Source organism: Oncorhynchus keta, chromosome 8 (assembly GCF_023373465.1).
Source record: "Oncorhynchus keta strain PuntledgeMale-10-30-2019 chromosome 8, Oket_V2, whole genome shotgun sequence".
Taxonomy (NCBI): domain Eukaryota; kingdom Metazoa; phylum Chordata; class Actinopteri; order Salmoniformes; family Salmonidae; genus Oncorhynchus; species Oncorhynchus keta.
In genome coordinates, this window is record NC_068428.1 from 6748853 (window position 1) to 6760937 (window position 12085).

Sequence of the window (12085 nt, forward strand, 5' to 3'; positions counted from 1 at the left end):
ATGTAATGCATACCATAACTAATTTGCTCTTACTGTAGATATAAAATTATAATTCATACATTAATTTGTGTATATTGAATTAAATGAAAGTTGAAAAATTACAAGACATTTTTGCATCAAGTCCACCCAATATAACCTTTATTGCTTGTTTCGTTATTACATCAACTGTGGCCTTGACCTATGTAACAAAATGTTGAATAAGCAAGCACCTGAGAGGGGGAAAAGTGTGAAAACCAGCATCATTTCAGTGTTCTGTACGTGTTGCCTATGTACAGTGCCTTCCGAAAGTATTCACACCCCTTGACTTCATCCACATTTTCTTACAAAATGGGATTAAAATGGATGTAATTTACTTTTTTTTGTCAACGATCTACACAACACAGTCTGTAATGTGAAAGTGGAAGAAAAATGTTAAATGTGTAAAAAATGTATGAAAAATAAAAACACTAATATATCTTGATAAGTATTGAACCCCCTGAGTAAATACTAATGTTAGAATCACCTTTGGCAGCGATAACAGCGGTGAGTCTTTCTGGGTAAGTCTCTTCAGTTTTCCACTCCTGGATTGTGCAACATTTGCCCATTTATTCTTTTCAACTTTTTTCAAATTCTATCAAATTGGTTGTTGACCATTGCCTGACAACCATTTTTAGGTTTTGCCATAAGTTTGCAAGCAGACTTAAATCAAAACTGTAACTCGGACACTCGGGGATATTCACTGTCTTCTTGGTAAGCAACTCCAGTGCATATTTGGCCTTGTGTTTTAGGTTATTGTCTTGCTGAAAGGTGAATGCATCTCCTAGTGTCTGGTGAAAAGCAGACTGAACCAGGTTTTCCTCTAGGATTTAGCCTCTGCTTAGCTCCATTCCGTTTCTTTCTTACCTTGAAAAACTCCCCAGTCCTTAACGATTACAAGCATACCCATAACATGATGCAGCCACCACTATGCTTGAAACTGTGGAGAGTGGTTCTCAGTTATGTGTTGTATTGGACTTGCCCCATAGTTAAATTGCTTTGCCACATTTTGTGCAGTATTACTTGTATGCCTTGTTGCAAACATGATGCATGTTTTGGAGTATTTTTAATTCACTCGGTCAATTAAGTTATTATTGTGGAGTAACTGCAATATTGTTGATCCAGGCTTAGTTTTCTCCTATGCAGCCATTATACTCTGTAACTGTTTTAAAGTCACCATTGGCCTCATGGTGAAATCCCTGAGCGGTTTTCTTCCTCTCCGGCAACTGAGTTAGCGTGAACGCCTGTATCTTTGTAGTGACTGGGTGTATTGATACACCATCCAAAGTATAATTGATAACTTCACTATGCTGAAAGAGATATTCAATGTCTGCTTCTTTTTCTTTTTACCACGAGTGGCGTAGCATTCTAAGGTACTGCAAGGCGACACTACAGACCTTGGTTTGAATCCGGCTGTATCGCAACCAGGCCGTGATCGGGAGTCCCATAGGGCAGAGCACAATTAGCCCAGCGTCGTCAGAGTTAGGGGAGGGTTTGGCCGGGGTAGGCAGTCATTGTAAATAAGAATGTGTTCTTAACTGACTTGCCTAGTTAAATAAAGGTTAAGTAAAAACATAAAAAACAAAGGAGTTGAATACTTAATGACTCAAAACATTTCTGCTTTTCATTTTTAAATCATTTGTAAACATTTCAAAAACATAATTCCACTTTGACATTATGGGGTACTGTGCGTAGTCCAGTGACCAAAAACATCTCAATGTAATCAATATTAAATTCAGGCTGCAACAACAATGTGGAAAAAGTGAAGGAGTGTGAATACTTTCTGAAGACACTGTATCTTACCCTGGGTCATTTATAGAGCATTTAATCAACAATACAATGATCCCTTATAAGGGATGAAAAAATGAGCACAGCAAAACATTGTCACAAAATATGTCTTGGATATCCCTTATTCTTCCACTTACCTTCACATTTGAGGTGTGAAAACGGTTTAAAACACAACCACGCGCCTGAGACAGTACAATACAACATATTTTAGAGTTTCTCAATTGGAAAAACTGCATTTAGCAAGTTAACATGTTCAACATGTCTTTAAGACAAAGAATTTAAAAAAAAAAGTTATCTTTGCAACAATGTACCTTAAAAATATTAATTAATTAGCTCAATAAATAAGTTTGTTAATATGAACAACTTCGCAAAAGGCAAAATGGGACATATAAAATGTGGGACAACTGTCTGATTTCACCATCAAACAGTTTTGTCGAGTTGACTATGAAGCCCTGTCTGTCCTAAGCGGTGTCAGCAAATGAGTGTATATACGTTCACCTGGGGTGTAGTCATTAGTGCACAGCACACCGTAGCAAATGATAGCTAAACATTTAGCAAAGGACAAGTTCAGTTTAGTCCTTCCCCGTTTTGGTCATTTGCTTACGTTTGGTTCCTAGTGAACCCTTGACCTGTTCAATGTGTTTGGGGGGTATGGGGAGTGAGTATCTTTTCAAAGGAATAACAAAAACAAAACAGGAAATTAGAGGTGCACTGATACTATCAATGATGGTACTCTGGCCGATACGGTATCTGTAAATGCCAGCCAAAACACAGTTCAGATACCAAGCTGACATATTGCAGTGAGTGTCTTCACTTTAGCCGAGATCATGTCACCACTTCTTAGAATTATTTTTTAGAAGCATTTAAATAGCTTTTTATGTGGTATTATTTGTTTATTGTATTATATTTGGTTGATTAGGAGGTAGCGTTGATTGAACTGGGTTAAAGTTACTGATGTAAAAAGTAAGTACCGGTACTCGGCGGAATATGAAATCCCCAATAGAAAGTACTTGGTACTCGGAACAATCAGCAAGAAATGGTAACGGACAGCTTTATAGGAAATGTATATTACTTAAGATACTTGTGCTTCAAATGAGCGAGCTTTGAGCTGGGCTTGTGTTTGATTATGCTTCCTCTCCATTGACTTTTCAATCTCTTTCCACCATCTCTTTTTTTTCTCCTCCCTCTCTTTTTCCCTCCCTTGTTCTTAAAATCCATCGTCCTGGTCTCGCCGTGACAGTATCAGCTGCCTCCTGGGACCACTCAGATGAGGGATGCTGGGCGGTGCGTCCCCTTGCACCCCAGAGTCCAGTTTGGGTGTGGAGGTGTAGCGAGGCCCCATCTGACCCATCTGCAGTCCCCTGACGTCCCTGTGCAGGGCGGGGTCGCTGGGGATGGAGCCGAGGCCTGCCATGCCCATGGGGGGGCTGGCCCGGTCCAGGCGGGGGTTGCTGGTGCTGCTGGGGGACTGGGGGTCAGCACTGAAGTACAGTGTGGAGCTGGACAGGGTGGTGCTGGGGCAGAAGTATGGCTCGGGGCTGTCCCCGAACACCGATTTGCCCTCGGGTGAGCTGCGCTTTAAGGAGTCAGACACCGGCGACTCCAGTGGGCTCTGCATGTCCTCCAGGCTATCCTCGCTCTCCTCCTCGCCAGGCGTCTCGGCGGATATGGGCTCATCGCTGGCGCTCTGAAACTCCTCCTTGCAGTCCGAGAGGGGTGCTAGGCCCACCTTCGTCCCCTGTGATTCGGACACCGAGGCCCCGGAGACCCCGTCGTAGTTGCCCCCACACGCCGTGGTAGTCCTGCCGCCACCTGTACCCGTGGCCTCCGAGTTATAACAGTAATCGTCCTCGTCCAAGTTGGCCACCACGCCACCGGAGCCATAGGCCCGGTTGATCTTTCCTATGTCACTCGTTTTTAGTGCCAAGCGAATCAGGAGCCAGTGGTGGTGGCGGCAGAGGCACGAGTTACCCAGCCTGGGACCGCAACTCCCAGGATGCTCCAGGAGGGAGCCGGCCACGCCAGAGAGGGAGAAGCTGCCGTGATTGTGCAGGGAGGAGGGTGCGGCCTGGGGGAGGCTCTTGTCACCTCCCCCACCCCCCAGGGAGTAGGAAGACTCGCCCTGCTCTAGGCCCTCCAGGCAGGTGGAGCCCATGTGGTGGTTGCGGTGGCCGAGGCCATGGCCTGTGGCAATCTCAGTGGACTTGGGGTGGAGGAAGCGGTAGTACAGGACTAGAGAGGTGGCGCCTGGAGTAGGGAGAGATAAGAGAGGGGGAGACTTAGAAACACGCTCTGTGTGATGCAGAGTATTTGAATGGACAGTGACGTACAATACTGAACAAAGTATAGTATTCATTAAAGGTTAAGGCTTAGGGTTAAGGTGATGGGATTGAAAGTTCCTTATGGGGTTCAGTTGGTTGTGTCTGAAGCTTGACATGGTGCCTTAGATAGATAGACAATGTATCCCTTACAGCCATGAATATGACTAAATATGTCATATTTTAGGTTTCTCTTGTATCAAACATTTGCCTTAAATGAAATGTAAATATGAATTTTAGAAGTACTTGTTTTCTTTTAACACAATAGGTTTTTAACATCCTCTTTGTTCTGTGCACAGGCATCAGGCATAACAGGGGCTTAAACTAAATGCTACATAAGGGGGAGAATCCAAAGAGTGACTCACCAAGCAGGAAGCTGCTCAGCACAGCGATGGGGAGGGTCATGCTATCCCATGATTTCTCACTGAGGAAGTCGGACGCTGCCACCAGTAGGGTGGTGTTCTCCAGTAGCATGGCCTATAGGAGAAGAGGTCAGAGGGAGGTCAGGAGAAGTCATGACAGGACTAAGACAGGACAATGGAATGCAAGGACAGAAAGCGTGTGTGTGTGTGTGTGTGTGTGTGTGTGTGTGTGTGTGTGTGTGTGTGTACGCGCATCTGCAGCTGTGTGTGTGCCCATATGAACATGAGTGAAATAATAGGCCCCCCCCAAAAAATACAAAACATACAACTCGTCACAAAGACACAGGGGTGAACGGATAAGACAACGAATGACACCAAGCAGCAGGAGATTCAAACAGAACTCAATTAAATTCGATAGATCTTTATTGTCCCTGAATGGCAGTCCTCGTCCTCCTATTCATCATATGTACCACTTAGAAGCAGGAAATTGAATCGGAACATGCACAAAAATCTGAGTGAATAGAATTAAATTAAACAGATCTTTCCTATTGTCTCCAAAGGGCAATTCAGTTGCAGCATACTGCATTTCTCCTCTACTGAATTCTTTCTTCCTGGCAACTGAATTCTTCCTGGCAACTGAACCTTTTTTGGAACAACATTATTTTTGTCTTACTGAGATTTACTGTCAGGGCCCAGGTCTGACAGAATCTGTGCAGAAGATCTAGGTGCTGCTGTAGGCCCTCCTTGGTGGGGGACAGAAGCACCAGATCATCAGCAGACACTTGACTTCCGATTCCGGGTGCTGCAGTCTCTGTCTCTCTGTCTCGTACGTACGTACCACGTAGAAGCCGGCCATGCGAAAGCGCGAGGGTCCGTCTTTGACGTTGAGGAAGAGGAAGATGTGGACCAGTCCCAGCGCGACGTTGAACAGGCGCCAGCGCCAGGGTCCGGTGCAGATTTCCGGTTGCTGGGCGACCAGCCAGAAGGAAGCTGTGAGCCAGTGGAAGCCTGGAGGTCAGTGTACAAATAGATAACTAGCTGAGATTACTGGTTAAAGTTGATTCTGATATGATTAAGATATATATTTTTTATTATCCCAATTAGGGTGTGGTGCCTGGCCACAAACAAATGGAGATTTTAATAAGGATGTGCAGAGAGAGAGAGAGAGAGAGAGAGAAAAGAAGGAGGAGAGAAAGAAAGTGGACCGGTGTTATTTTGTTGTGTTTACTCAGGGAACTTGGTTGTAGTAAATAATGCATCAATGCAGATTCCAGATCCTTTACAATCATCTGACAGCACAGCCAATCAAAATGGTGGATTATAATCAACTGATTTAATAAACTCATTTGACCTACAATTGACCTCTACGTGCATTATACCAAATTTACAAAGCCTCAGGTTAAATTAGAAATAAATACATATATATTAAGTCAAATCAATAAAAGGCATCTATCTTCTTGATACAACACATGTTGTCCTTCAAAGCTTGTTCCTTGGCAACCAGTTTTCACCCTCATGACTAACTAGGCAAGTCAGTTAAGAACAAATTCTTATTTAAAATGATGGCCTACCAAAAGGCAAAAAGGCCTCCTGTGGGGACGGGGTCTCAGGAGTCTGGTGTGAGGAATGGAATAACCCCCGTTTCCTGGGCAGAAGTCTAATTAGCATGATACAAAAATCCCTATACAAATCTGTCAGTTTAAGCTATCTGTTTGTTTAACATTGGCTGCGTCTCAATCCACCGCATCCGCCTTTGTAACACTTCTACATCTGTGGTGAAAGGTGACAGAGCCAGAGCGGTGTTGTCAAACCATGAGACATCCTGAGAATCCGTCTGCTCACAAAGTCCTCTGTAGCGTCCGAACGGTTTGGAATACAAACTACAATGAGATGACTCTCACAAACACGACGGTGTTCTCTGTTTTGCTCGACGACCCCCACAAGCGTCTTGGGTCTCGTCTGAAGTCGGTTCAGCCGATCTGCCAACTTCTGTCTGTAGTGTCTGAGCAGTTTGGGCTCCACACTAATATGACCTCTCTGTAGAAAGGTGAGACTCTCAGGATGTTGGGTGTTTTGCTCTAGGAGCCCACGGACCTCACAAGACTTGTCTGAAGGTCCCTCAGTACTAGTTGACAAAATGAATGGAAGTATACAGTATATGGAGACTAATCTTTCTTATATCTCTCAGATATGGGATAGACACTTCGGAACAAACTTCCATTCGATTTTTGGGGGGGAATATCTGTTCCATGTAGTGAATATGTTATTACATGCATTTGTATGGGCTAATAGCAGTAAGGCCAAAAATATATTTTTTATTCAACTTTTTTTTTTTTATATACTTCAAGGGGTCTTAAAATTAAAAAACAAATATAAAAATTATCCTTCTTAAATAATTCTCTACCCTCCCTCCCTCGTTCTCTTTCGCTCTCCCTTTCTCTCTCTCACCTGCCACTCCGCAGGTCCACCAGTGGAAGTAGCGGGCGAAGGACATGAGGCTTGCCACGCGGGCGCCCAGCATGCCCGCCCTCCACAGCAGCTGGCACAGCAGAGCGGCCGGGGGCATGGCCAGGTGGCCCGGGCGGATCAGGCAGCATGCCCGGCTGAACAGCACCAGCGCCCAGGACAGTGACAGCAGGCACAGGCCTGCGCACACCGCTACTGTGGAGAGGGATGGGTGGGTAAGGGAGTGGGGGAGAGAGAGAGAAATTTAAGACATGTTTTAAAGTATACAGACATTTTTGGGTACAAAAATGACACGGTATTTACTAAGAAAATGGCATGTATAGTAAGTAATAGAACATGATGTTTAAGTGACTGGCTGTAACAGCCTTCTCAAAGGGTCCCAGCCTAATTCAATTCAATGAACATTCAGGAGTCATCAGCTCTTTAGGATATGAAAATATATTTACTCAACATTATTACATCATCACAGACATATGCAGGGAAAATGTTCTAAGTAATTATTCAGGACAGGGCTAGTATAAACTACAATAGCACCTCACCACAGGTTACAGACAGCTTTTTCATTACTCCCAATCCAACTCAACCCTAGATCTGGGGCCATATGCTTCTCAGAGTGCTGATCTAGGATCAGCTCCCCCACTGTCCATGTAATCTTATTCATGGTGATATAAAAGGATAAACTGATCTTAAATCAGCACTCCTACTCTGCGGCACTTAAAAAACATACCAGTTAGGAGACCAGGGTTGTATGTATCAAGTGTCTCAGAGTACGAATACTGACTTAGGTTCAGTTTTAACTTGTGGATCATAATTAACAAGATCACATGGATGGGACCTGATCTTAGATTAGCACTCTATGAATACCAACCCACTAAGAGATGGTAAAATTGTAATTATTACATAGTAATTAATTAGATATGATGTAGGCTACATGTTTGTTTCTTTGTAATGAATGAAATGAAGCATCACCTGGGTACAGTGGTGTCTTACCTGGGGAGTGGAGTTCCACGTCAGTGACAGCTAAGACGTAGGTCTGCAGCAGTGTCTGAGGGAGGGTGAGGACCAGGGCCTCCAACAGGCGGAGGGCAGACACATCGGCCTGCTGCATCACAGCCGCCCCGAGCTCCCCCGCACTACCCTGCATGTCCCATACGGATATCATGCAGTCCCACAACCTGCCAGATGGGGGAGACAAAGAGCAATGGCTGTAATACAGAGCTGGTGCAATGGGGGCAGCGCTAGAAGGTAGTTGGTTATGTATAGTGGGTGTGGATGATGATGCGTGTTGGTGGGATTGTGTGTCTGCCATTTAGATATGTAGATTCTAAAGATGATCTACACATAAAATGCAAAAATTGTAGGGTTAATGACGTAAACCTCTCAAGGTAACCTCTAATGCCCATCACTTACAGTATAGTACTAGAGGGCAGTTAGGACAGGAGATCTTATTTATCCAACTAAGTAAATCAGTGGCTGGTTTCAAAATGATTGTTACTTTGAAATATTCTGAGCTGAAAGCAACTTCTCCGTCAATTTATAATTCTGAGGCAGATCGTTCTGTTGTCAGGGTCCTGTTTTTTAAGGCACACTGTAACAAAACGAAAACAAAAGCGGACATTTCTAATCGGTCAAGTTCAGCTAGTAACCTACACATTTCAATCAGTTTTCTTACATTTTGTGCCTATTGAACATACCCAGGTGTAGCGATTGTTCAGGTGGGCTCACCTTTGGAAGATGCCCAGTTGCAGCACATGTGTGAGGGTCAGGAACCAATAGTGGTCTTCCCCATCGTCACGGTACCACCTGAGACTCAACACCTGGACCAGTATCCCCGGCAACAGGAAGGCGAGGGTCATCCCCGCCCACTGCGTTTCTTCATTCCATAGGTAGAATCCTACACAATAGATCACTTTATAGATCACACACACAGAGGGAAGAAATAGGTCTATTATACATTTATATCAATGTAATAGTGTATCAGTGTACTACAAGGTCTATTTACCTACATACAGAATATATTGGTTACATTCTGTACAGTCTATGGTGGGAGTGAATGGTGATACATTCCATTTGCACACAATGCCAGCTACATAAATGAACAAGTGAGGTGAGTGACTTAGTGAGTGGATGGCTGGATGAATGAATGAATGGTATATTTGGAAACAATCCCCTCAGCCTTTATTTCACAACAAAAACAGACATGTCGAAGCCATATCAAATGTATTGATCATTAATTAAATGCTATTTATGTGTATGCCTTTTGGCCACACACTTGGCAAGGGGAGAGAAGAGCTCTTGATGGCTAGATCTGGATTATTTCTGTCTTATCCATCAGGACTGACTGTCTCTGTTGGTGGGGCCCTAGAGAGGCTCTCGGGCTAGTTTATTTGGATCCACATTAGCTACTGTACATGCAGCAGCTCCTCTTCCTGGGGTCAACATAAAACGTACAAACACATGACAAAGTACAGAACCGTTATAGACGAGCATAAGATATTAAATTCCCCTGAAAATAAATATGAGTTACATATTGAAGGCACGGTAGTTTTATCCGGTGAAAGCCATCTGTGTGGAGCTCTCTGACTTGTGCTACTTGTCCATTGGGTTTCCAAAGCCACAAAGTCAAAATTGTCTATCATAAAAATGTGCTTTTTGGTATTAAGGTAAGGTTAGGAATACGTTTAGCAGTGTGATTAGGTTGGGGTCAAGGTCAGGGTGAAAATGACATCTTTCGAACGCAATTGTAGAAATGGGAGGGGTTTGTGACTTTGTGGCTGTGGTAACTAGTGACGACCTTGTCATTGATCTGCTTACTCTACACAAGGATGCACGGCGCCCCTTTCCCGGATAACGGCGCGGAGGAGACCTCATTTCTCTCTCCGTGCCCTTCGACTGACCCGCGTGTGATCTGCATACAAAAACTAAAAACATCTCGGTAGAAATAAAGGCTAGCCTTCAACTTACAACACCGCAATGAAACTGGCTATACACGTATAGAGAATGAAACAGAAAGGTCGGTTCGTGCAATGTTACCGGGCCACATGCACATTAACGTAAGCACATACAGTAGCTCGCTAGCTAATGTGGCTAACGTTACTAGCCTAATGTTAGCCAAGTGATGCTGAACTGTACTAGACGAGTAACGTTAGCTAGCTAAATACGCATTCCATGAAGTCCATAATAACACACTTTCCCGGAAAAACAAGAGTTCTACCATTGCATATAACTAATTGAAGGTCACTAACGCAGTCCAATTCATGACTGAACATGCTGTGAATGAGGCAGAATCCAGTGGCTAGGCTACTGTAGCGTTTGGTATCCCACTTACGCGCGGTCCTTTCAGCCAGTATCACCAGCCCCGACACACCAAAAAGGATAGCCTGGCACCACGCAATCCAGGACCCACTCCGGGCCGCCACGGGCATCATATGGGCGACAGGCCCAGTGTTTATCATGATACGGAGACTTGGGCGCCGCGGGAACCAGCCGGGGACATTATTATTGTCATCCTTCTCCCTTGGTGGATCCCGTTACCTACCAGTACTCGTCCTCCGGGCTGGCTCCCGATAAAAATATTTGACGTCACTGCAGTTTTTAAAGAGGCAGTGCACTACACGGTAAAGTAAGTGTTGTTTAAACTCCTTATTGTCACATTGACGTTGAGACGTTACACCTTTTCATCTGGTGGCTATCCTGATTTAGACAGGGCCGGCCCTGGACGTTCTGCCGCCCTAGGCGAGACAAACATCTTAGCTAAAAGTCGGAGGAACAGAACATAATAGCAGCCCAATTAATAGGCCTATGCTACAAATGAAACACCATTTTAGCACATCTGGTTAGTAGGCTATATAATCAGTCCAATGTCAATAATATAGCCTAATATTTTCAATCTAATTACATTGTTAAAATCACCGCCCCAGGCCAGACAAAAAATAATTACATCTTAGACATCCTTTATTTCAAAAGTTACCTTTCCACCCAGACAGAGGCTCTACTGACGCAGAAAACTGTAAGCTTCAAATGCTGGCAACTGGCTACAAATATTGTGTAACCCAACAACAGAAGTGCTTCCCTAAAAGCTGCCTGGGTTTAAACAAACATATTATATTTTCAGAAAGAGAAAATCTCAATTAATAGGGACAGAATTGCAAAGTCAATTTTTTTTTATCTCATTTTCTTTGCAGAAAGAGAAAAGCTCAATTAATAGGGATAGAATAGCAAATCATTTTTTTATCTCCTCGAATATTATAGGCTGCGGTTTAGCTTCAGATTGTCATAGAGAGGAATCAATATATCCCCATATGCATCGGAGTCCCGTCTTTCGCGGGCATTTTCGATCTTGTTTCTACCATAAGGCATCGTTATAGAACGCTTGCTATAATCTGGATACGTTATATGTATTTATTTAAAATACACAAAACAATAGATATCCTTTTTCCCTTTTTCTTTAACCACCAAGGGTATGTGATACCCTCACTCAATTCGAGCCCTGGTTTTAGTCAAACACACCAAGCCCTTCCCAGACACGGAGTTATTTCATCAGTACATGCGACAGTATTGGATTATTTGGCTATACCGACGTCTATGGACAGGATAATTGTGTCTGTCAAACAGGTAGGCTGAACACTTATTGTTTGGAAGATGAAGAAATAAACTCCAATTATCTATGTCATTCTATGTTTATGCCCATAAACATTTTTGGTGCACTTTAACCCCTGCATCGGAGAGTTACATTGTTGCTATCACTATGCAACCTATAGTTGGAAAACTACGTTTTTTATTAATTATCACACATGGGACGACCCCATAATTGTTACAATTACAATAAAAAATAACAAGTTTATATAACATATTTAACATATATTTTATATTACTGTAGAACTGTAAAACAGTAAGATAATTTGAGCTTTGGAAACAACTGCTGTCATAAATTCATGGCGGGCGTCGTTTCGCTGGAGCAGTGTAAAATAACCTTTATGTCAATGACCCAGCCTTAATGAATTTAGTTTATTTACATATCGAATGTTATTGTCCAACATCAGTTTCAGAATGTATTTATTTCGTCTCCACCGAGAGAGGCCTCTTTCCCTTGCTGTGGTGCTGCATTGCAGTCAGCGATGTGTCCTCTCGGTAGCT

At 43.4% G+C, this 12085-nt stretch overlaps 1 protein-coding gene across 3 annotated transcripts; it reads right to left on the reverse strand.

Moving 5' to 3' along the window:
- Positions 1–116: 116 nt before the first annotated feature.
- LOC118386757 (XK-related protein 5-like) lies at positions 117–10530 on the reverse strand. 3 transcript variants are annotated; one of them, XM_035774535.2, is made up of 7 exons: positions 10278–10530; positions 8675–8858; positions 7940–8124; positions 6932–7144; positions 5322–5473; positions 4487–4598; positions 117–4050 (listed from the first exon to the last, which is right to left on the reverse strand). In XM_035774535.2, exons 1-7 carry the CDS (start codon positions 10402–10404, stop codon positions 3011–3013), a joined length of 2013 nt encoding a protein of 670 aa, XP_035630428.1. In that variant the 5' UTR covers positions 10405–10530; the 3' UTR covers positions 117–3010. The 3 variants fall into 3 exon arrangements, with proteins under 3 accessions (XP_035630428.1, XP_035630427.1, XP_035630426.1); XM_035774534.2 differs by having other exon boundaries at positions 5322–5491; positions 8675–8843; positions 10278–10529; XM_035774533.2 differs by having other exon boundaries at positions 5322–5491; positions 10278–10529.
- Positions 10531–12085: the final 1555 nt, after the last annotated feature.

Excerpts from the sequence above, each read along its gene's own strand:
- LOC118386757 (XM_035774533.2), bottom strand. The coding sequence starts at position 10,404 with ATGATAAACACTGGGCCTGTCGCCCATATGATGCCCGTGGCGGCCCGG. Across the intron at positions 8,859-10,277 it reads ACTGGCTGAAAGGACCGCGC|TGATCTATTGTGTAGGATTC; the intron begins GTAAGTGGGATA and ends TGATCTATAAAG. Across the intron at positions 4,599-5,321 it reads GCATGGCCGGCTTCTACGTG|GCCATGCTACTGGAGAACAC; the intron begins GTACGTACGTAC and ends CTTCTCCTATAG.